The sequence below is a fragment of the Artemia franciscana genome, chromosome 12 (assembly GCF_032884065.1).
Source record: "Artemia franciscana chromosome 12, ASM3288406v1, whole genome shotgun sequence".
In the NCBI taxonomy this organism is placed as follows: domain Eukaryota; kingdom Metazoa; phylum Arthropoda; class Branchiopoda; order Anostraca; family Artemiidae; genus Artemia; species Artemia franciscana.
The window spans coordinates 9,047,657-9,068,913 of NC_088874.1; the positions used below are offsets into that span (position 1 = coordinate 9,047,657).

Sequence of the window (21,257 nt, forward strand, 5' to 3'; positions counted from 1 at the left end):
TTTATTGTCACTGTCTTTGGTAATTTACAATGCGCTTGTAAGAGCCATTAGATTTTAATCAGTTTTGGAAATCACTTTTTATTAAGCTTATTTATCAGTTATTCAGTAGTATTGAATAAAAGTACTTTGTTCCTAATCTAAAGAGTTCAATCAATTCAATAAAGAGGTTGTATCAATTCAAAGGGAATTTAACAAAGCTATACAACGGTATTTATCGGTAATCTAGTGGTAATTAAATAAAAAGACGATCACAAACGCAAACAAGTCAACCCGGCTGCAGTAATTCAAAAGACGATTTGATAAAGCAACACAATGGTAACCATCAGTTACCCAGTGGTAATTAAAAGTACACTTTAATTCCAACATTGAGTCAATTCGCTCACGGTAATTAAAAGGGAATTCAATAAAATAATGTGACAGTAATTTTCTGTAATCCTACGGCAATTAAATAAAAGTAATCGGTATCGCTAATGTAAAAAGCCAACCGACTGCAGCAATTCAAAAACGGGATTCAATAAAGTAACACAAGGGTAATTATTGGGAATCCAGCGTTAACTAAATTAAAGAACTTTATTATTAATGTAAAAATCCAATCTGGTAGTGGTAATTCAAAAGTGGATTCAGTAAAGTTATACAACGGTAATATTTGGTAATCCAAATGTAATTAGATAAAAAAAAAATCTTTATTACTAATGAAAAAAGACAACTAGGTTTTGGTAATTAAAAAAGATCCAGTTATGCAACACAGTGGTAATTATTCGTAATCCAGTGGTAATTAAATAAAAAAAAATCTTTATTACCAATGGAAAAAGTCAACTCGGTTGCAGTACTTAAAAAAAATTCAATAAGGCAATGCACGGGTAATTATCCGTAATCTAGTGGTAATTAAATAAAAGGAATATTTATTCCCAATTTAAAAAATAAATTCTAATACAATAATCCATAGGGGGATTCAATTAAGCAATACAGCAGTATTTATTGATAATCCAGGGGTAATTAGTAATTAAATAAGAAGACACTTCATTCCCAACGGCAAGTCTTTTTGGTTACTGTGATTCAAATGTAAATTCAATAAAGTAATGCAACGGTAATTATAGGTAATCCAACTGTAATTACAATTTAGATAAAAGAATTCTTTATTCCTAACGTAAGAAGTCAAATCAGCAACGGTAATTCAAACGGTGTTCTTACATATATATTCTTACATGGAATAAATTTTACAAGGGAGCATAAAAATAATATGCTTAATTTTTTTTTTACTGTTACCTTTTCGATCCATGATGTATCAAAGCTTATTATGATATCAGCTGCTGATACATGGCTAGTATAACAAAAGAGAAGAAACGTGGGGAAAAAAGAACAGAGAAAATGAGCTAAAAATATATGGCACCAAATAACATAAGAAGGTGCAATTTTCCAATGAAAGTGTAGTTGTCTATAGAAAACACCATACTGTAAATGTTTGAATTTTGACGGACGAAAAGCTTTGTTAAAACCAATAAAATTATTTTTGCTTTTTTGTTTTCAAGGTTCAACGTGACAACGCTGACCAAAAATTATATTACCCTAATAAATTGATAAATTCGGAGCATCGAAAAGTAGTTTGGTGTGTATTTCCTATTTTGTCTAACAGATAGGGCATTGAATTTGAATTTAAAAAAACTTTTCTTTTTGAGGAGGGAGCGGGAAAGGGGGCTTCGTGAAACAGTATCCGTTTCAGGATTGTTTTTGCTTTATATGGCTGTCGTCTTGACAGGTTCATTTAAAGGCTATTTGGCTTTTAAACAGACTATTTAAAACATGGCTATTAAAATTTGGCAAAAACATGGCTATTAAATTAAAAACATGGCTATTAAAAATAATCTGGAGTGTGCTGTTTTTTGTCTACCAAGGGCTGCTAAATCAATGCTTTTTTTATTATTGATCATCGTACGTTTTGCTAATCACCTGAAATGGGAATTTTTTCCTAGTTTTATATGTAAAAATGGTTAAGAAATTTAAGCCAAAAAACAATTTTATGCTGCCGAGAAAAAAGTATCACTAGTGGCTAATTTTCTTTATAGAATAAAATTATAATATCTTTCGCTAATATACAAAAGGCTATCAAGCTTCTAAAATGTGCATGATTGAATATACAAAACAACATAAAGAAAGAAAACGATCAAAATTGGGCTTTTAAAGGCCAAACAAAAATACTGAAGAAAACAAATGTTTTTTTTATAGAAATTTAATATGCTTTTTTTTAGGATTAATGGTTGTTGTCTTTGGTCGTAACTATGAAGGAAAAAGTAAAAAGCAAATACCACGTTTAGTCGGGGGTGTTCGAGGCCTTTTCACAGAAAGTGCTCGTATGACCTTATATGATCCTTATTCAGCACGCAAACCGGGCTGTCCAGGTCACAATGTCTGGAGGAAGTTTTCAAGCTCAATGTCGGGAGCTTTATCTGCAGGTTAGTTTTTTTTTCAATATTTTTCCTTCTTTGCTTTTAATCGTCTTCTGTTTGTTCTTTCCTATTTGGAATCAACGCCCTATTTGGAATCCTATTTATATCAACGCCCCAGCCCCTGAAAAAATTCTTACGTATATGCCTATATATTTGAATAAATTGAGCATGGCATGGACAGAATAACTTTAAATTTCAGAGTCCAAAATCTGGACGGTTTATATTCACTGTGTTATTTTTTGTTTCATAGGCATCGTCATTACAAAGTAGCGTCAGAAGAATGAGGCAAAATTTTATTCGAAAAATATCCATTTTTAGAAAATAGATTACCCAAGTTTTGAAAGACGTTTAAAATATATCTTGTCACGGTCTGCCATTTTTGGCGTGTTTGTCTCGTGGCTGAATAATTGTTCTTTACTTAAATACCCAAATTAAGTATTGCCTTGAGTTTGGGCATTGTCATTAACGGTTTTCATGACGTACGTGTGGTTCATCTACTCCTTGTTATTGCGGTTATGTCTTAATAACATCTCATTGAGAAAAGCTGATGTAAACATGACCAAAATCAATAAGAAATCAAACAAGTTTGAATCTATGGCGTAGTGCAGAACCTGCTGACCACGTGATACATCTCATTCGTTCATAATTAATTTAAGTATCGTGGTTGTAGCGGCAGCTACAACAAAGCAAAGAGCGAACCACGGCCTATACCAACATAATATTTTAAAAACACTAAAAAATAATAAGTGTAGTGAGAGAAAATTGCCGTTGAAGCCGATTCACGAATGGTAAGTATTAGTTTGGTTTGTCGTAATAGTATTATGGAGACAAATTTATGGGAAACTTAAAAAAGAGCCTAAAACCTCTCAGGATTGGCATCGGATTGAAATGAAAAATCAACCTTTGGTATCACCATCCCTTTGAAGAACAAGGGAAAAATCACTATTTTATATGGGTAGTATTGATGCGCCTCCGATTTTTTTTGTTTTAGTTATTCTTCATACCAAAAGTTTTTGTAGCGAACCAGTGGCCGTAGAATGTTAGAATAGGGCTTGTTTGAATGAAAATTTCAATGTCTAGTGCCCTTTTTGAGAATCAAAAGATATGGTACCGCAACAAAGTGGCTTTTTCTGCTATTGTGTGTCATAAAATATCAATGTGTACCCAAAAAAGACTCAGAATACCAGAAAATCGCAATTTTCAGACGACCTATCCATTTGTGACGGTCTAAAGCCCAGACTGTGAGGTTTTGTGGACCTTATATTGACTGTGAGCCATTTTGTACCATACTTGACCGTGAGGTTTCTTTTTGCATGGCTAGCATGCATTTTCTTAGTTTTTTTTTCTAAATTCTCGGTTCTGCCAGGACTAGCAGGCTACTGCAGGATCGCAGAGAGATGTTTAATGGCTCGAATAACCAAAACTGCCTGTATCTAAGTGCCTCCTATAAATCCGTTCTTATAACTACTACTGCTACTAAAAACTCCAGTTTATTTTAGCTAACTTCGTAAATGTGTTTGGTATAATCCAAACATTGCATCGTGCCTGCGTCCCCTTAGAAGTTCCGTTTTTAGGGTAACATTGGGTTGTCTTCTATTGCATATGCAGATGACGTTCTTCTTATTGCCCGGAGTCGCCGTGGATTGCTTTCTTATTTTACTCTATTACCCAATGAACTATTTAAGATTGGACTGTCAGTTAATGCGTCTAAATGCGAGTTTATTTGTTTTAATAGCCCTTATGCGGTCGCTCCATTCGTTGCTGGGACTGCAGTTCTACCATGTTCTTCTTTAGTTAGTTGGCTTGATCTGTGTTTCGGCCCAGCACTTTCTACTACCTGTTCATCCCTAGTGAATCAAGCCGTGAAAAACCTACGCGTCGCTCACGGAAAAATATCCCCAAACAAAAGCCGTTACAACCGCAACTGTTTGTGCATGATTTATAACACTTATTGCACCCCTGTGCTTTTGTTTTTATCAGGCATGGCTCATCTGTTTCGTAAGAAAGATCGACATACTCTACGTACGGCTTATTTCAGTTATTGCAAATTCCTCCTCCGGCTTCCTAGATGGCACCGAAACAAAAAAATAATTGCTCGATTTGGTTTAATTGATGTGCCTTCTTGGATTCGGTCTTTCAGTGATGATTTATGTAAAAAGACTATCAACTTTATTCACGTTTACGACCCTCTGCAGCCTTTTTTCCATATTGATACTGGTTTAGTCCATGTTGTCTTTTGTTAGTTTGAATTTTTTTTTTCTTCGCTGTTTATCGTTTTTGTTTTTGTTTATTTATAATACTCCGTACTTTGTGTTTTTTATACTTTTACGGGTAATAAAGTTCATTCAGTCTGGGAAGAAATGATTTTGTTCGCTTTAATTTTCAACTTTGATCTTTACCTCTGTAACAACGACTTTTCTTTTTTTAATTTCTGGTTATTAAAGACAAAGCATACAATATGAAATTAGGCTCTGTATTGCAGCTCATTTTGCAATCCCTTCTTTTAAAACCCACCCAAATCACATCTCTTCTTTTGGTTTAGCAGGGTATCTCTACTTTTTTAAGTAGTAACATTATTATTTTTTAGTATCCACACTATCAATCTAATGGCAGATTTTGGCAAAAAATTCCTAATGCCATTGTTATAACCAGTATGTGCAAAAGAAATCATGAAAGTCAAGTATGCAGTAAGGACTTATAAAATAGGACCGTTCAGCATGCATAGCAGCTCATGAGTCATTTTGTGGCTATTATGGTGGCTTTTTTCTTCAAGTATCTATTATTCTGTCCAACATGGTAATCAACCCCGAGCTCAACAGACCTTATTGCAGTTAATCCCAGCAATCTGTTGAATAAGCGCAATTACTTTGCTATATTGAAAACGATTTGAACATAAGAATAGATTTCTTGAAAAATCTAGCAACCCCATGAGGCACGTAGGCTACTCACGAATTTTTTTGGGGGGGAGGGAGTCAATAGTAGATTTTTTTTTTTTGGGGGGGGGACTCAGTTATGAAAAAGTAATTCTATTTGATAATGTTCATAAGAAGCGCACAGAAACTTAAGAAACAGAAATTTAAGATTTATGAGGGGGTGGGTTGGACCCAAGCCCCTCTGTGTACGTCCATCAATATCATAGAGTTTTTGAAACTAAGGAAAATATTGTTAGCTTTTCCTGCTAAATAAATCCACCAAGAATTTTCGATCTGCAAAGAGCGAGTTGAAGGGTATTGAACCTTGAGGGATAATAAGAAAATAATTGAAACACATCACCAAGGACCTGAGGGGATTCAGGGACGATTAGTTGGAGATGGGGGATTTGCGGCACTTCCCCAAAATTTACTGTCTCGAGTTTTTGGGTGCTTCTTATAAAAATTGTTCAAATAAGATAACCCAAACTAATTGCAAAAAGTTTTATTGACTACGAAGCTGAGTAAGACCACGTGATTTCACTCTGCGTAATATTCCATGTGTCTATATGTGTGATCAGATAAAAACATCCGTCTATTCGCACGAGTTTCTAAAAAGGATTGCTGTAAACGTGGCTCGCTTTTGCTTCCCAAATTTTGTAATCACCACACCATAATAATCAGAGTATAGCCAGTGCTCCATTTTGCGTGGAATCCAAATCGGATCAATAGAGGGATGTTGCTACGGAAAATATCTGTTTTTGTGTCTCTTTTATAGAACGAAAGGTAAATCAAACATTTCGTGGTAACGAACTGTAGTAAGGAGCGACCCAGCTCAATGGTAACCGAAACTCTAAAAAACGGAATTTTAATACCAATAGTTACATCAAAAGAATCACATTTTAATGCTGATTTTTAATATACAAGTTTCATCAAAATTAGTCTTACCCGTCAAAAGTTACGAGCCTGAGAAAATTTGCCTTATTTTAGAAAATAGGGAGAAACACCCCCTAAAAGTCATAGAATATTAAGAAAAATCACATCATCAGATTCAGCGTATCAGAGAACCCTATAGTAAAAGTTTCAAGCTCCTATCTACAAAAATGTAGAATTTTGTATTTTTTGCCAGAAGACAGATCACGGATGCGTTTTTTTTTCAGGGGTGATCGTATCGACCCAGTGGTCCTAGAATGTTGCGAGAGGGCTCATTCTGACGGAAATTAAAAGTTCTAGTGCCCTTTTTAAGTGACCAAAAAATTGGAGGGCACCTAATGTGCTCCCACGCACATTATTTCCCCAGAGTCACTGGATCAAAATTTTGAGATAGCTATTCTGTTCAACTTAGTCGAAAACATAATAACTATATCTTTAGGGACGACTTAATCCCCCACAGTCCCCGGGGGAGGGGCTTCAAGTTACAAACTTTGACCATCGTTTACATGTAGTAATGGTTATTATGAAGTGTACATACGTTTTCAGGGGGACTTTTTTGCATTAGGGTGGAAATGGGTTGGGGGAGAGAGTTACGTGGGAGGATCTTTCCATAGAGAAATTTATCCTGAGGGAAGAGAATTTCCATGAAGGGTGCGCAGGATTTTGTAGCATTATTAAGAAAAACAATGACGAAATAAATAAAAAAATATTCACTTGGAAGTAATGAGTAGCAATAAAACTTAAAACAAACATAAAATATTACGTATATAATGGGGTTCGTCTCCTCCACAATACCTTGCTCTTTACGCTAAATTATTTTTAGTAATTTCAGCTATTTATTCTACGGCCTTTGTGATTCAGGGGTCATTCTTAAAGATTTGGGATAAAATTCAAGCTTTAGTGTAAAGAGCAAGGTATTGACGAGGGGGCAAACTCCCTCATATATGTAATAAAATACACAAATATAGAAGTTCGTTATGTAAGTTAATTCGTAAGGTACGTATGTTAATTACTAACAAAAACGTTCTTACAAAAAAAAAATCTAGTTGTATTTTTAAGTAACCAAAAATTGTAGGGAAGCTAGGCCTCCTACTCCACGTCTTTTTTTTTATCAAAATCATCCGATCCAAACTATGAGAAAGCCATTTAGCAAAAAAAATCAATATGTAAATTTCGTTTTAACTATTCATGTGCTGTGAGCCAAAATCAAAACATGCATTAATTCAAAAATGTTGAGAAACTAAATAAAAAAACAAGTTTTTTTTTAACTGCAAGTAAGGAGCGACATTAAAACTTAAAACGAACAGAAATTACTCCGTATATGAAAGAGGTTGTCCCCTCCGCAACGCCTCAATCTTTACGCTAAACTTTTTTTTATTGTTTTAAGAAGTAGAGTTGTGACTGAGTCAAACTTTAGCGTAAAGAGCGAGGCGTTGCGGAGTGGATAACCTCTTTCATATACGGAGTAATTTCTGTTCGTTTTAAGCTTTAATGTCGCTCCTTACTTGCAGTTAAAAAAAACTTGCTTTTTTTATTTAATATCTATCAGGAGCGGATTGAATAGGTGCGGGGCCCGATTGGATCTTTTTTCACTGGGCCCTTTATATATATTAAAGGTTTAAACAAAATAATCATGCGTAGTAGTTTACGTACGTAAAGTAGTTCACGTACCTAGTGCGAATTCTCTCTAATATAGGAATATCCCGATAAAATTCTATAAATCTAACATGAAATTTTACCGGTATCTGTTTTTTATATTATAAAGTATATATTTTATAATAATAAATGCATCAATAAATCTCATCCTGCAATACACACTTGAAATAAATATATTTTGATTATTTGAATAACTCAATTTTGAATATTTGAATAATTTATCCCTGTTCGTCAAAAACAATTTGCTTTAAATTCCAAAATCTTTTTTTTTTGGGTTGATGGTAACGTGGGGTCCTTTCAAATATGGGGTCCGACTGTCCTTTATCCGGCCCTAGTTTCTATATTGATTGACAATTCATTAGCGTCGTAAATTTATTTTACCTCCCCCCTAATGATCAAATGTTTACCCTGAATTGTTTATATGCAATGATTTTTCCATATTTTGATAAACTATTAAATCAATTTGAGGAAAAGTGAGGATTGGACAATTCAGTGGATAATATATAATATTTGACCATTTGACGAGTGGGCGTGTAAGGTAAAGTAAATTTGCGATGCAAATGGATGTCATCCTGGATTCGGGACATAATTCTTATTCTAAAAGTATGCTTATTTTTTTTAGCTGTCCAAATTGTCAGCTAATATAGAATTTTACTCCTCCTTCCTGAGCCTCCCAGTGGCTACGCTATGCTAATCCCTCAAAAAGTGATGAAACAACAGTTTATATTTCTAAGAGCATTAGGATTTATATAGTAAATTATGCGTACAAAGAATAACTAAGTGTGAAGAAGAAATAACCGTTAGCTTACTAATCTCTCCTGAACAATATTTTTAAGTACTAAATCCAAAAGTTTTATTTAGTGAAAAAATTTGTTAGTCTTACAAAAATCTAAATTCTGACTCCCCAAGGGAACGGTTTAAAAAAAATGTCAATTTCAAAAGGTTTTAATTAAATTTAGAAGAAATTTAATAAAAACCTGCTACAAGCGGTTTATTGGTGCTTAATTAAGGTAAAAAAGTGAGATAAAAGGTTTTAAATATTAACCAGTTCAATTATTACTAGGATCTAGATGGATTTTCCTTGAGGGGTTAAAAAGGAAAAAAGTGTCTTTTTAGCCCCAGTTTTTTGAGAAAAAAGTTTTTTTTTCTAGAATATTTCCCCCATTTCTGTCTTGTCTGAGTACATGTCGCAAAGAGTTGGGGATCAGGGCCAGCCCTGAACACTCTTCTTGGGACTGATGCAATTTATAAAGAGTTCGAAAGGGCACTACAGAATCTGTTGCGTACTCAATTTCATACGGGGCTTGGATTAAGCACAATACGATAAGCCCCAACCCCTTAAAAATGGACTCCCCCTTTTGAGTTAAAAGTAGTATGAGCAGCTATGCATCAAAATACCCCACTAGGTTGCAATGCTTTTGCGATTAGTAACCAGAATTCAATGTTAAGTTCGCTTTGATAAGTTTTTCTGAACTTCAAAAATACAACAACTTTAATATAGCTTGTGTTAAAACTCATCCTATATAATTGTACAGCCACTTTGAATGGAGGGGGTAGGTGCCCCCAAGATTTTTTGCCCCTCCTCCTCCTAGATTTTGAAAAATATACCTCTTTCTTCAGTTTCCGTGATACGAAAAGTCCCAAAGGATATCTTTTTTATTTCCAAAGTCTTTCAAGTGTATCGAATCATTAATATTATGATGAAGTATAATTTTTTTTTTCTTCAGCACTGTTTTCTGAGCGAGTATCTGTAATAACCTTGATTGAACATTTGTTTTTTACAGATTTAATGTGTAATTATTATGATTATTTTATTACAGTATAATTGTTATATGAATATATGTATATATATATATATATATATATATATATATATATATATATATATATATATATATATATATATATATATATATATATATATATATATATATATATATATATATATATATATATATGTAATTATATATAATTATGATATGGTTATGATATTTAATTGTGATAATTAGCCAGAATTTGCTTTGTAGGTGAAGATATTGTCAACGAAAATCTGAAAAACTGTGAGTCTGGTTCTTTATGTGCGAATCTTATTTTAGCTGGTTTAAGCATTTCCGACGTCAAACGTATCTTAATAGACCTCTTCTTAGCTGCTGGCGACACGGTAAGATCTTTAATACACCTTTATATTTTCGAACGACTATTAAACAAAATTTGAATTACTGCTGTACTACGCTACCTGAAACCATCACAATTGTGCGCGCTAGTCCTTCATCCTGATCTACTCGGAGCTTCACAATTTACTCCCTCGCTAATGTTTTAATTTCCTTTGCATCTTTTCTTATCACCTCTTTTCACCCATTCGGGCACTATCTCCTGCTCGTTTAGCCCCAAATTGATTGATAAAAACTGCAATCTTTGGCAGTGTGTCATCCGTCATCTGTAAAACCTGACCTGGCCATCTTACAGCCTTAGAAAGAGGGATCGAACCACGTTTTTCGTACAGCTTGTTCGGTCAGTCCAACGAGTATCTAAAATTTAGACAACGTCTTTTAGGATCGAACAACCTTTGGTAAACATTTAACGAAATTTCTTTTATGTTTTAACGCGCCCATGTTTCAGGCACATACTTAATTCACTGTCGTCACCGTATGGTCAACAATATTCTAATCTTAGTTCCCAGATTTAGCCTCCCATTCTTCGAAACATCTTTTTAACTGAAAAACACCCGGTATATTGCTGAATTAACTGCATAGAACTAGACTTCAACTGGTTGTATTCAATATTTCAGTGTCGATGTCTCACGAGACCAAAGAGATCACTTTTTAAAAAACCCTATAACATAAAAACTTTTGATTTTTTGACTGGTTTAAAATTTTGTGCGAAAAATCCAATCAGACATTAGAAGGCAGACTGTTCGAGTATGTTTGAATATTAGAATGAATATATTAGACTACTGATCTACATCAGATAATAAGTAAAAAGTAAGTAAGACGGCACTAGACCCTTAAGGTCCAAACCGGCGGTGCTGATCTCCGTTTCAGATAATAGGTCTCTAGCATACTTTTCACGGACAAAAATGAGTGGTTTATAATTATGTGTCACAAAAGCAGAACTAATGAATTAAGGTCGAGTCTTTACTATGGTATTTTATAAAATTATCCCTATGATCATCTGTATTATTATTGTTGTTTCAAATGAGTGTGCTGTTTAAGATAGACCGACGTAGGGATCTCCATTTTTTCTACATTGTTTCGTCACACAGATCAACTACTAATAGTTGTGTCTATGGCAAAAAGAATGGACGAGTAAGATATCTGGGTCCATAAATACGGCTCCCAGGAATCGCTTGGAATAGTCAGGTTAACCATCTACTGATATTATTTATTATATGATGCGATATTAAAGGAAATGGGAACTTCCTGGGGTGGTGTAAAGAGGGAGGCTTTAAATAGATTAGGTTGGAGGAGGAGCGTGCGTAGCTGTACCAGGCGGCTTGGTGCTGCAGTGAGTTATTAGTAGTAGTAGTAGTAGATATTTGTAGCAAAAAAGCTATCAAACCATGGTAGCTAACACTAAAAAAGTAATAATAAGTAAATTATCATCTCATCAACCAAGGGGGTTGCCGGTTTTCAGAAATCATATATACCAAGTGGGACACGCCAAATGTTGAGTAGATGTACCAAGCGTGGTAGAACTGTACTAAGCATGGTGGAGGCTGTGTCAAGTGTAGCAGACTGTGTGGTACACTTGGAACACCGAGATTTACACCATATGTTGGAATATGGGCAACCCCTCGTCGTCAACATAATTGGATTTACTACTACTTCTAACAACTCACCGCAGTATCAAGCCGTCTGAGGCCAACACAGCTATGCACGCTGCTCCTCCATCCCAATCTATTCAAAGCCTCCTTCTTTACACCCTCCAGGGAAGTTCTCAGTTTCTTTAAATATTTCTTTATGGCATGATCCTACCCCAGATGAGGACGACCTGCTTTCTATTTAGCCCTAGAAGGTTGGCCGAAAATGACAATCTTCCGTAATCTGTTATTCATCATCCGGTGAACGTACCCTAGCCATCTCAACCTTTCTTCCATTGTAGCCCCAGAAAGCGGGATAGATGCACATTTTTCGTCCAACCTACTGTTTAAAATATGGCTAGTCAGCCGGGTATCTGGAACGATCCATAGGCAATTTTTCTGGAGAACATCTAGCAAATCTTCATCCGCTTTTTGGAGTGCCCATGCTTCAGAGCCATATTTGACCATCGTCATCACTGTAGCTTCCAGTGTTCTAATCTTGATTTGCAGACTTATCTCCTTATTCTTCCAAACTTTTTTTAAGTGCGAAAAAACACCCTGAGTCTTGGCTATTCCACCCTTAATATCTTCACTGCTCCCACTGTCGTTACTAATAATACTACCAAGGTAAGTGAAGCTACCCATCTGACCAATCTTTTCGTTACCCAATGTCACCTTTTCATCTTCACTTATTCCTAGCCTTAGTGAACTAGTCTTCTTAATATTTATTTTCAAACCTATTCTAGCACCTTGAATTCGCAAAACCTCTAAAAGTTCATTCATTTTGCTAACAGTTTCAGCTAGGATGCTTAAATCATCAGCACAATCTAATTCCAGGAGAGTTTTTCCTCCCCATTTGATTCCGTGGTCTCCCATTGCCTTTCGTGTGCTCCTTAAGACAAAGTCCATCAAAATGATCCATATAAATGGAGATAGAACACAACCCTGCTCAACTCCTAATTTAATAAGAAAACCAACTACTAACTTCATTTCCTATCTTAACCGCAGCAGTATTGTTCTCGTACATAACACTAATAACTTTGATGTATTTGTCTGTATACAAGGATTAGACCTTTTCTAAAGCTCTTCTATCTACAGAATCGAACGCTTGCTCATAATCTATAAAACTGAGGACCAAAGGTGTTTGCCAACTCAGGTACTTCTCAATTATTAACCTAAGAATGAAATTTTGGTTGACATATCCTCTACTTTTTCTAAAACCGCACTTTTCTTCTCTTAAAATTTTGTCTACTGCATCTCTCAGTCTAAAAAGTATCATATTACCAAGTAATTTGCTACCTACAGAGACCAGACTAATGCCTCAATAATTACCACACTCACTCTTATCACCTTTCTTATACAGTGGTTTAATTAAGGTTTCCCTAAAATCGTTAGGTACTTCCCCTTTTCCAAAAATCATATTCGTAATCGTCAGTAGCTTATTTCCATGCTTAGAACCACCATATTTAAGTAACTGATTACCACAGTATCATCAGCTGGAGCCTTATTATTTTTTAATCCTTTTAGTACTGTCGCTAATTCTTCGTCACGAAACAAATCTTGCTTCACATCCAAGGTATCACGGACTTTTTCATTTTCCTCTATTATGTTCATGCCTACCCTGAAGAACCTCTCAGCTACTTTTATAATGAACTTGTCACATGATATGGTAAATAGTTTCTCCCCGATCTTTCCATGCTATCATATTACCAAGCTATTCGAGGGTTAACCACTTTCTGCCATCTGGTATAAATCACGGGGCGCCACGTGTGTGCAAAGTTCCGCCAGTCCCTGCCACGCTTGGTATATTTTTGCCAAGCTTGATACACTTTAGCCACGCTTGGGACGCGCCATCTGATGTATGTGACTTTGGAAAATCGGCGACCCCTCAATGCTATCTCCCCATTTTGGAAAAATAATTTTGAAATAACTCAAACTTGAACTTGTTGAAACACTCTAATGTATCTGGAAAAGTAATAGCTGTAGCTGGGTTTATCTCCAAACATTGAATTTTCAATTTTACGGTGCCTTTCTTTTGTTTCTGTTTTTATGCAAATCTTGTGTATTTTTGCCGGAAAGGAAACGTGCTCCTTGACTTGCGATTTCCCACAAATACAGAGTATGCAGTAAAGCTGGGGAACTGGGGATCAAACCATCTATATGACATAGCATAGCCTCTATAATCCTAGGTAGGAATTGACTATCCCATGATGAAAATCTAGCAGCGCACCTTTGTATAACCAGTATAATGAATGTGATTCTACTGCTTTCGCTAACTACCTATGTTTTTCTGGAACATTTTCAAAATTAGTACATTGACTTAGTTTAAGTCAATGAGCCTGTGTAAAAATATGGTCAAGATTCCGAAGTGTGAAATGTCTTATTTTTCATAACTGGTCCTGTGGCCAGGTTCAAGGTTACATTTGTTTATTGTTTGAAAAGAACAAGTTTTAATTTGTATGGTCAAACTGTTGGCATCTTTGAAGTCACTTGTCATCTATGAATGGAAAATAAATTAAAGACGTTTTGTTTGCTAGGTATACTGAATAAGGTTCGTTATGCAAAATTGGCAGTATGTGTGACAAGAGAAGGGACTTAAGTTACGATTGTTATTTTTCCGAAAACATGGTAGTACCAAAGAATTGGCTTCAAAGGGGGGGGGGGGGTGTTTTCCTCCAACAAAAATGTATACAGATTTCTGAAGATTGTTCTTGTCGGCCAGTCTTCTAGGGAAAAACCGTCCTTGGCGAAAAAGCCGGTCGTCCCGAATGGGGTGGGAGGATGTCGTGAAGAAAGGTTTAAGAGAAAAAAGGACTTCTTAGTATGGTGTAAAGAGGGGACTTTGAACAGATTGGGATGTAGGAGGAGCGTGCATAGCTCTGTTGGTCTTAGGCGGCTTGATGCTGTTGTTAGTAGTAGTAGTAGTAATATAAGTTTATCTTTTATAACCAACTTTAAAGAATCTCTTCTGTTTCTAACACGTATTTAATAGTAGAGTATTTAAGTGTATATAATAGTAGAATGGGTCGGCACCCATGGAGCGCTATTTTGATTCAATGAATGTTTCGCTTTTGTATGCTTTAATTGTTTTTAAGTAAGGTGAAGTGTTGCAAAGTTTTTTTTGTAGTTTTTTAGGTCATTTCCTTTTTCCTCTTTTCTTTTATTCACATTATACTCCGTTTTTCATGTGTATTATAACGGGTTATAAATAAATTCAATTCAATTTAACATTTTTTTAGCGTTAAGCGGCGGCTGCTCCCACTTCTATATTTTAACTCGTATCATTTTTTGGATTACTTGTTTCTTGTTTTTTTTTTTTGCCAGTATAAGAAAATAACACTTTCTTGGGTTCGGGGATACTGGAAAAGTTGAAAGTTTCATAAAACAAGATAAATTATTGTTTTAATAGAAGACACATTGCTAGTTTTGATCTATCATTTGAGGGAAGAAATGTCGTGGATTTTTGTTTGCTTTAGTATTTCTTTGCATGTAGTTCGTTGTACTGGCTTATGAAAAAGCGAGTCAGTATTCAGTACTATGCAAACTTTTTTTTATATACATCCTTAAGTGCGATTGATTTTGTGCGATATCAGTTGTTATGTTGGATCTAGAGGTAGCCACTACTAACTTAAATTCCTCGAAGTCGTGAATTGCCTTCATTTTACTCTCAATATTTGCATAGTCTCCGGTTAAGTGTGATAATTAGATACATCGATTCGTACAATAAAACACAAACAAGTTAAATATTAACTATCGCTAGACAAAACTTAAGGGATGGGTGACTCAACCCCACCTGGTGTACATTTTGGTACTGTGCCAAGTGTGGTGGAACTGTTCCAAGCGTGGTGAAAATTTGTCCCGCCACGCTTTGCACTCTTGGCATGCGCTACCCGGTGTGCATGATTTCTGAGCTGCCATCCCTCGACAGGATTTGACGGATTCTTCTTTTGAAACTAAAAAGTTTTAAGAGCTTCTATGAACCAAGTAAGTAAATTGTTTTAACGCTAACATCTAAAAAATGGGCTTAATTGATTTAGAATCCAAACACTTTGTGTAATATAATCTTTAATGTTAGATTAAAGGATAAGAACGCCGAATGTCTGTCTCTGGTACTTTTGCTCACGAAGACTAATTAAAATTTGAACTGAGATATTAGAAATCAACTGAGTGACAGTAGGGAGGTGGGGTTATTCGTCCCCTAGGTTTTGAAAAACACTATTTTAAGTATTTTGATTGAGAAAATAAAAAGAATTGCACCCTCCCCTAGATTTTAAAAAATTGCACCCTCCCCAAGATGTAAGAAATTTTTTTTTGTATCTTCATCAATAAAAATTGAAAAGTTCTTTCCTCCCCCTCCTTCCTACACCTTTTGTAAGCCAGTCCTCCTGTATGTACCTTCTCATTAAACAAAATTAAATTTGCTTCTTGGCAGTTAAACACAAAAAACCTGCTGTATCGCGCTGTTAAGTTAGATAAAACATAATAAAAGTCGCTGTTGGACCGCCGCATCGATTATTGAAGCCTAAAATACATGTTATATTATTCACATTTTTCTTGTTTCAAAACCACTAGCCGCACAAAATTTTCGAGGGATAGGCAAGCCTGCAAAAAACTACCCCAGCACTGAGAGGCAAAGAAAAAAAGCTCTTAACTTCGGAGAAATATATTTCAGGAACTTACAGGGGCAGAATGAACGTGCAAGATTTATACCAGTCTCACATTCCCATTCCGTAATGCAAGCTACTTAATGTAAGAATATAAAACGGTCTATGACTATTCAGCTAAAAATGTTCTCCAATTAGAAGGAGGTTTGCATTCTTACGGATTTAAGTAAACCAATGTCATTTACTTTTTTTTTTATAGCTCTAGATGTAAAGTCGCAGGTTTTCGGTTCAGTCACCAATAAAGTATCTATCTATCTATCTAATGTAATATGTCTACCAAGGGCGTATCTTAAGTTGTGGGGGGGAGTATTCTATCGGAGGGTTTATTACAAAGCAAAACTTTAAAAAGGCATCACATGTTTTCTTTTTCCAGTTCTTAAGAATGGTGTCTTAAGAAATTCTGGATGTATTATTTCAAATTTTGCAATTTTTCTTTACCATACATCTTGGACAAAAGCAAAAAAAAAGTTTCTTGTGATTAATTTCAACATTTTGGTAGAATTTCAAAGTTAAAGATACAGTATAAAAGGGTCTCAATTATGGTCTATGTTCGTTTGTTTCTTACCACGGTCTTATCCATTTTCTTAGCCAAAAGTTTGTTATTTCTAGACATCACATTCAATGCAATGGGTCTTTTATTTGATCTCTCAAAAATTGGAAATACAAGAAAAGATTGCACAAGAAGTCAAACAAGTTCGTGGATGCATACATTCATTCACTTCACAAATTCCCACTTTAAAAGGTGCTGTTAAAGAAGCTCTCAGACTGTACCCTGTGGCTCCATTTATTACCAGAGTACTCCCACACGAAGCAATCATTGGGAATTTTCACATTCCTGCCGAGGTGAGAAACAGTTTCATTGCAAAGAAAGACATGCCTTGAAAGAAAATGTTTGACATTGTCCAAAAATGACTTAAAAATTTAACCAAAGATCAAAAAATTTACGAATTTTCGAGTGCCTCAATGTTTTCCTTTTCTTTTTATTATGTTTTTTTTCTAACTTAGAATCTTTTGAAGAGCCAAATATAGCACTAAACCCCCTACAAATAAAATTACTAAAAAGCTCTTCAGGATATATCAATATTTATATTTTGACAATTTAAATCTGGTTAAATTCAAGCAAATTGATCTTCTCCGATGCCTTAAAAAATAAATAATATAACTGTGCATAATATAACTATGTGTTTTAAGGATATTTTTTTTAATAAACGTTGACAACACCGAGATAAGCACATTGAAAAAAGCCAGAAATTCCTGACGTGGACGGTCTACACACATATATATGCCAATAAATCGAATGTTTAGTACTATTTTAACGATATCTGCTAATTGTGTAACCAAAATACCTGCTTGGCTTCACGTAGCTGTTGAATTACGTCTCATAATTATTTCCACAGTCAAAAATTAGTGATTAGTAGACAGATTTGGATATAGGCAATAAGGTCGCCTGAATGTTTATTTTAACGAAAAAGCAAGATTCCCTGAAGAATGTAAGAGCGAAGTTCAACGAACAAAACTGTTGCTTCTAAGCCCATATCTATAAATCTATATAAGTCTATACATTTAAGTATTTATTATAGAAGCCAGTATTGTCTCCCAATAGACATTGTGCACTTCCTATTACGTAATTAGTCTTTTAGTAATTGTTTCGATGACGAAAAAGCGTTGAAACTGGTGCCAAAGATATCTATGTCGTCTTTTACTTGGGTTAATGTTCTCGTAAGTGGTGTCGTTGAACCCTGTTACTAGATTATAAACCTTTTTTCTAAGAACGAGAAATTCATTGTAATATTTATTATCTCTTTTCTATTTTGTTATTTTCCCTTAACAACATGAATGGTAATGCAAGTAATGCAGTCTTATCCTTGCATCACTTAAAGTATACTCATGATCAGCGACGGTAGTATATTAGAGATGTATTATATCAGCGACGGTAGTAAATTAGAGATATATTATTATTATAGAGATATATTATTAGTGATGAATTATTAAATTGGTTGATTTCATAAAATAAGGAACAGTTATAATTATTGAGAAAATACCCCATTTTGAACATACCCCGGGAACCCATAGTAGCTTATTTCTTCCCGAATAAAGTGCGAAGGGGTTATAAGCAAGGAATGAAAGGATATTAGAAATTCTTGTTAGGGAAAAAGAGTAAGGCTTTGAAAATGATTGGGGTGGAGGAGGAGCGTGTGCTGCTGTGCTTACTTCAGGTGGCTTGGTGCTGCAGTGAGTTGTTAGTAGTAATAGTAGACATTGCTGGCATTAATCAGGATACAAGTTAATGTGGTGGAATAAAGGCTAGTTTTTTTTCTACTCTTTCAAGCATAGGCATCCTTGAGAAGAAGCAAATCTTAAAATTTACTTAGTCAAGTTTCCAAAAAAATTGGTTTTTGGTCTTTTTATTGTTATTATTAATATTTTAATAAATCTCTAAGGGGCCGTATCAACCTAATAGTCAATCAAGCTCTTAAACGTCCATCGATGAAGCATTGTAATTGACTCGTTTAGTCTTTGTTCCAAAGATTTTGAGATATTTTAGTGAAATTTATTTCAACATTTTCCTCCTGCACCTAGGAAGGTGTCATGTCCTATAAAATATCTTGGACCAAGTGAAAGTACTCAAATTATATGAAATCTTTTGCATTTCAGGATTGGTCACGTCAGTTTCAAAAAGCTCTAACCAGAAGTTTTCTTTGCATTATTATTTTGCTTTTTTTATCTTTTCTTAGTTTCGTCCTAAGCAAATGATAAAAGAATTTTTTGGCAACCAGAAATATCAAACTTGACATCGAATATCGAATCAGAAATATCGGAATATGAAAATCGAATAGTTTTCGAGCTGCCTATTCTGCGCCATACCTTCTCTGAATTTTGTTCGTAAATACCCTGCGAAATTTCGTCTTTTCTTTTTTTTTATATATAAGAACCTTGGATGTCTAGAGAATCTGGTTGTGAGGAAAAACGTCTGAAAGCGATTATTCCGTTCTTGGTTTGTCCTCTTTTTTAGTAAAAAACTGAAATTTGAAATCTCTTTGTATAAAAACATAGTTTGCCTGTAGAGGTTTAAAGCTTCAATATTTTGGAAACATTTTATTATTTGTTATAATTTTTATTTCCGTATTGGTTAAGATTATTCTTTTCAAGCTGATTTTAATTATTTCAATTTATTTATTTTTGACTTACCATGTATGGTAAATTTATGTAATAAATCTGTGTAAGGGAGTCTCTTTAGTAGATATTACTAGATGTAAACTGCGTCTAATTGACAACGCTGAAGCTAATTCAAGTTATATGACTAGACCTCATTCCACCACATTCATAAAATACCGCTCTGAATAGTGTTACACAATCACGTAACACAACACCTAATTTTTTTCAATGTGACATTGCCCTGTTTTTGTGTACAATTTATGTAAGGGATGGATTTGTGCATCGCATCTTATTTAACTCCAATATGATGGCAATTTGAATTTAAAACTTCTATCTCGGAATGGAAAATTCTTGGAAGGGAGTAAAGAGGGGAGCTTTGAATAGATCTGAGTGACAGGGCATATATAGCTGTGTTTTCGTCAAGTGACTTGGTCTTACAATCAGCTATCAGTAATGTTAACAGTAAAATCATGAGATTAAAAAGGTAACATTTGAAAATGGAAAATTTCCAAAAAGTAATTGGAACTGAACTTGTCAATTTTGAACATAACATGACATGAAAACAAAAGTTTATTTTCTAAATAGCAAAATAACAACTAATTTTTTTAATTTGAAGTCAGTTTAAACTAGGTGTTGAGCTTCGCAGCTTTCTTTAATCTTAACCATTACTAATTATTTCTTAATCTCCTAAAAGCCCTTTGTTATAGTTAACTGTTTCAGACATTGGTCTTCATGTCTACGTACACAAGTGGACGTGATGAGAGGTTCTTTTCACAACCAACTCGATTTTGGCCTGAGAGATGGGGCCGTAGAGACTCGAACAAGCAAGTTGGTGTTAGTCATCCACTGGCATCGATGCCCTTTGGGCATAGCACACGAAATTGCGTTGGGAAACATTTGGCACTCACCCAAATGTATTTGCTTTTAAGTAAAGTGAGTAGCTCTAACTTGTTTTTTTCTATTGTAAAGGCTAATTATTAAGGTAGCAATGGGGTTCTCTATTTCAAAACATTAGATCCAACTTGGGGGGGGGGCTTGGTTTGTTTTAAGCTTGACTATTCAACTTAACCTTTATTCGTTTTAAGATTTATTTATTCATTTATATTAGTACCTCTTGTGTGTTTTTTTTTATGCTATGATTGTTTATTTAATTTTTGTTTGCTTTGGGCTTATTGGAGGGGCTAGTTGCCCTCGGATCTTTTTTGACTCTTAAAAAGTGAACTAGAATTTTCAATTTACAATCAAATGAGCCCTCTGAAGTTTTTACGAGCATTCCTTTCATAAGAACCATATATGCCCCATGGACATAACTTACAACGTGTGCCGCCGGGACCTGGGTGGTTGTGTCGACACTGGAGATTTTGTCTGACATCTGAACTTTAAAAAAAAAATAGCTGTCTCAAATTTTTATCGGATGGATTGGGGGAAAAAGGAGTGGGGGGGGGGGGGGCTAGTTGTCCTCCAGTCTCTTTTGACTCTTAAAAAGATAACTAGAACTTTCAATTTCCAATCAAATGAGCCCTGTCTGAAGTTTATATGAAAATCCCTTCCATGAAAACCACATTTACCCCCAGGGTATAACTCACATCGCCTTTTCCCGGGCCTTGAGGGTTGGTGTTGACACTGAATTTTTTGTTATCTGACCTTTGAACTATTTTTAACGAAATGGCTCTCTAATTTTTTTTTTCAGATTCAT

The 21,257-nt window shown here is 34.8% G+C and overlaps 1 protein-coding gene across 9 annotated transcripts in view; it reads left to right on the plus strand.

Annotated features, from left to right (window-relative positions):
* The window catches only part of LOC136033641 (cytochrome P450 315a1, mitochondrial-like), a 102,787-nt gene that overhangs the window by 70,201 nt on the left and 11,329 nt on the right, over positions 1-21,257 (plus strand). For 7 of the 9 annotated variants that reach the window (XM_065714452.1, XM_065714453.1, XM_065714458.1 and 4 more), the window contains 4 exons: positions 2,247-2,450; positions 9,970-10,103; positions 17,015-17,248; positions 20,282-20,494. In XM_065714452.1, coding sequence (XP_065570524.1) covers positions 2,247-2,450; positions 9,970-10,103; positions 17,015-17,248; positions 20,282-20,494 — 785 coding nt within the window. Of the gene's footprint in view, positions 1-2,246; positions 2,451-9,969; positions 10,104-17,014; positions 17,249-20,268; positions 20,495-21,257 lie in introns of all 9 variants that reach the window. The other 2 variants (XR_010618981.1, XM_065714459.1) reach the window with 2 other exon arrangements.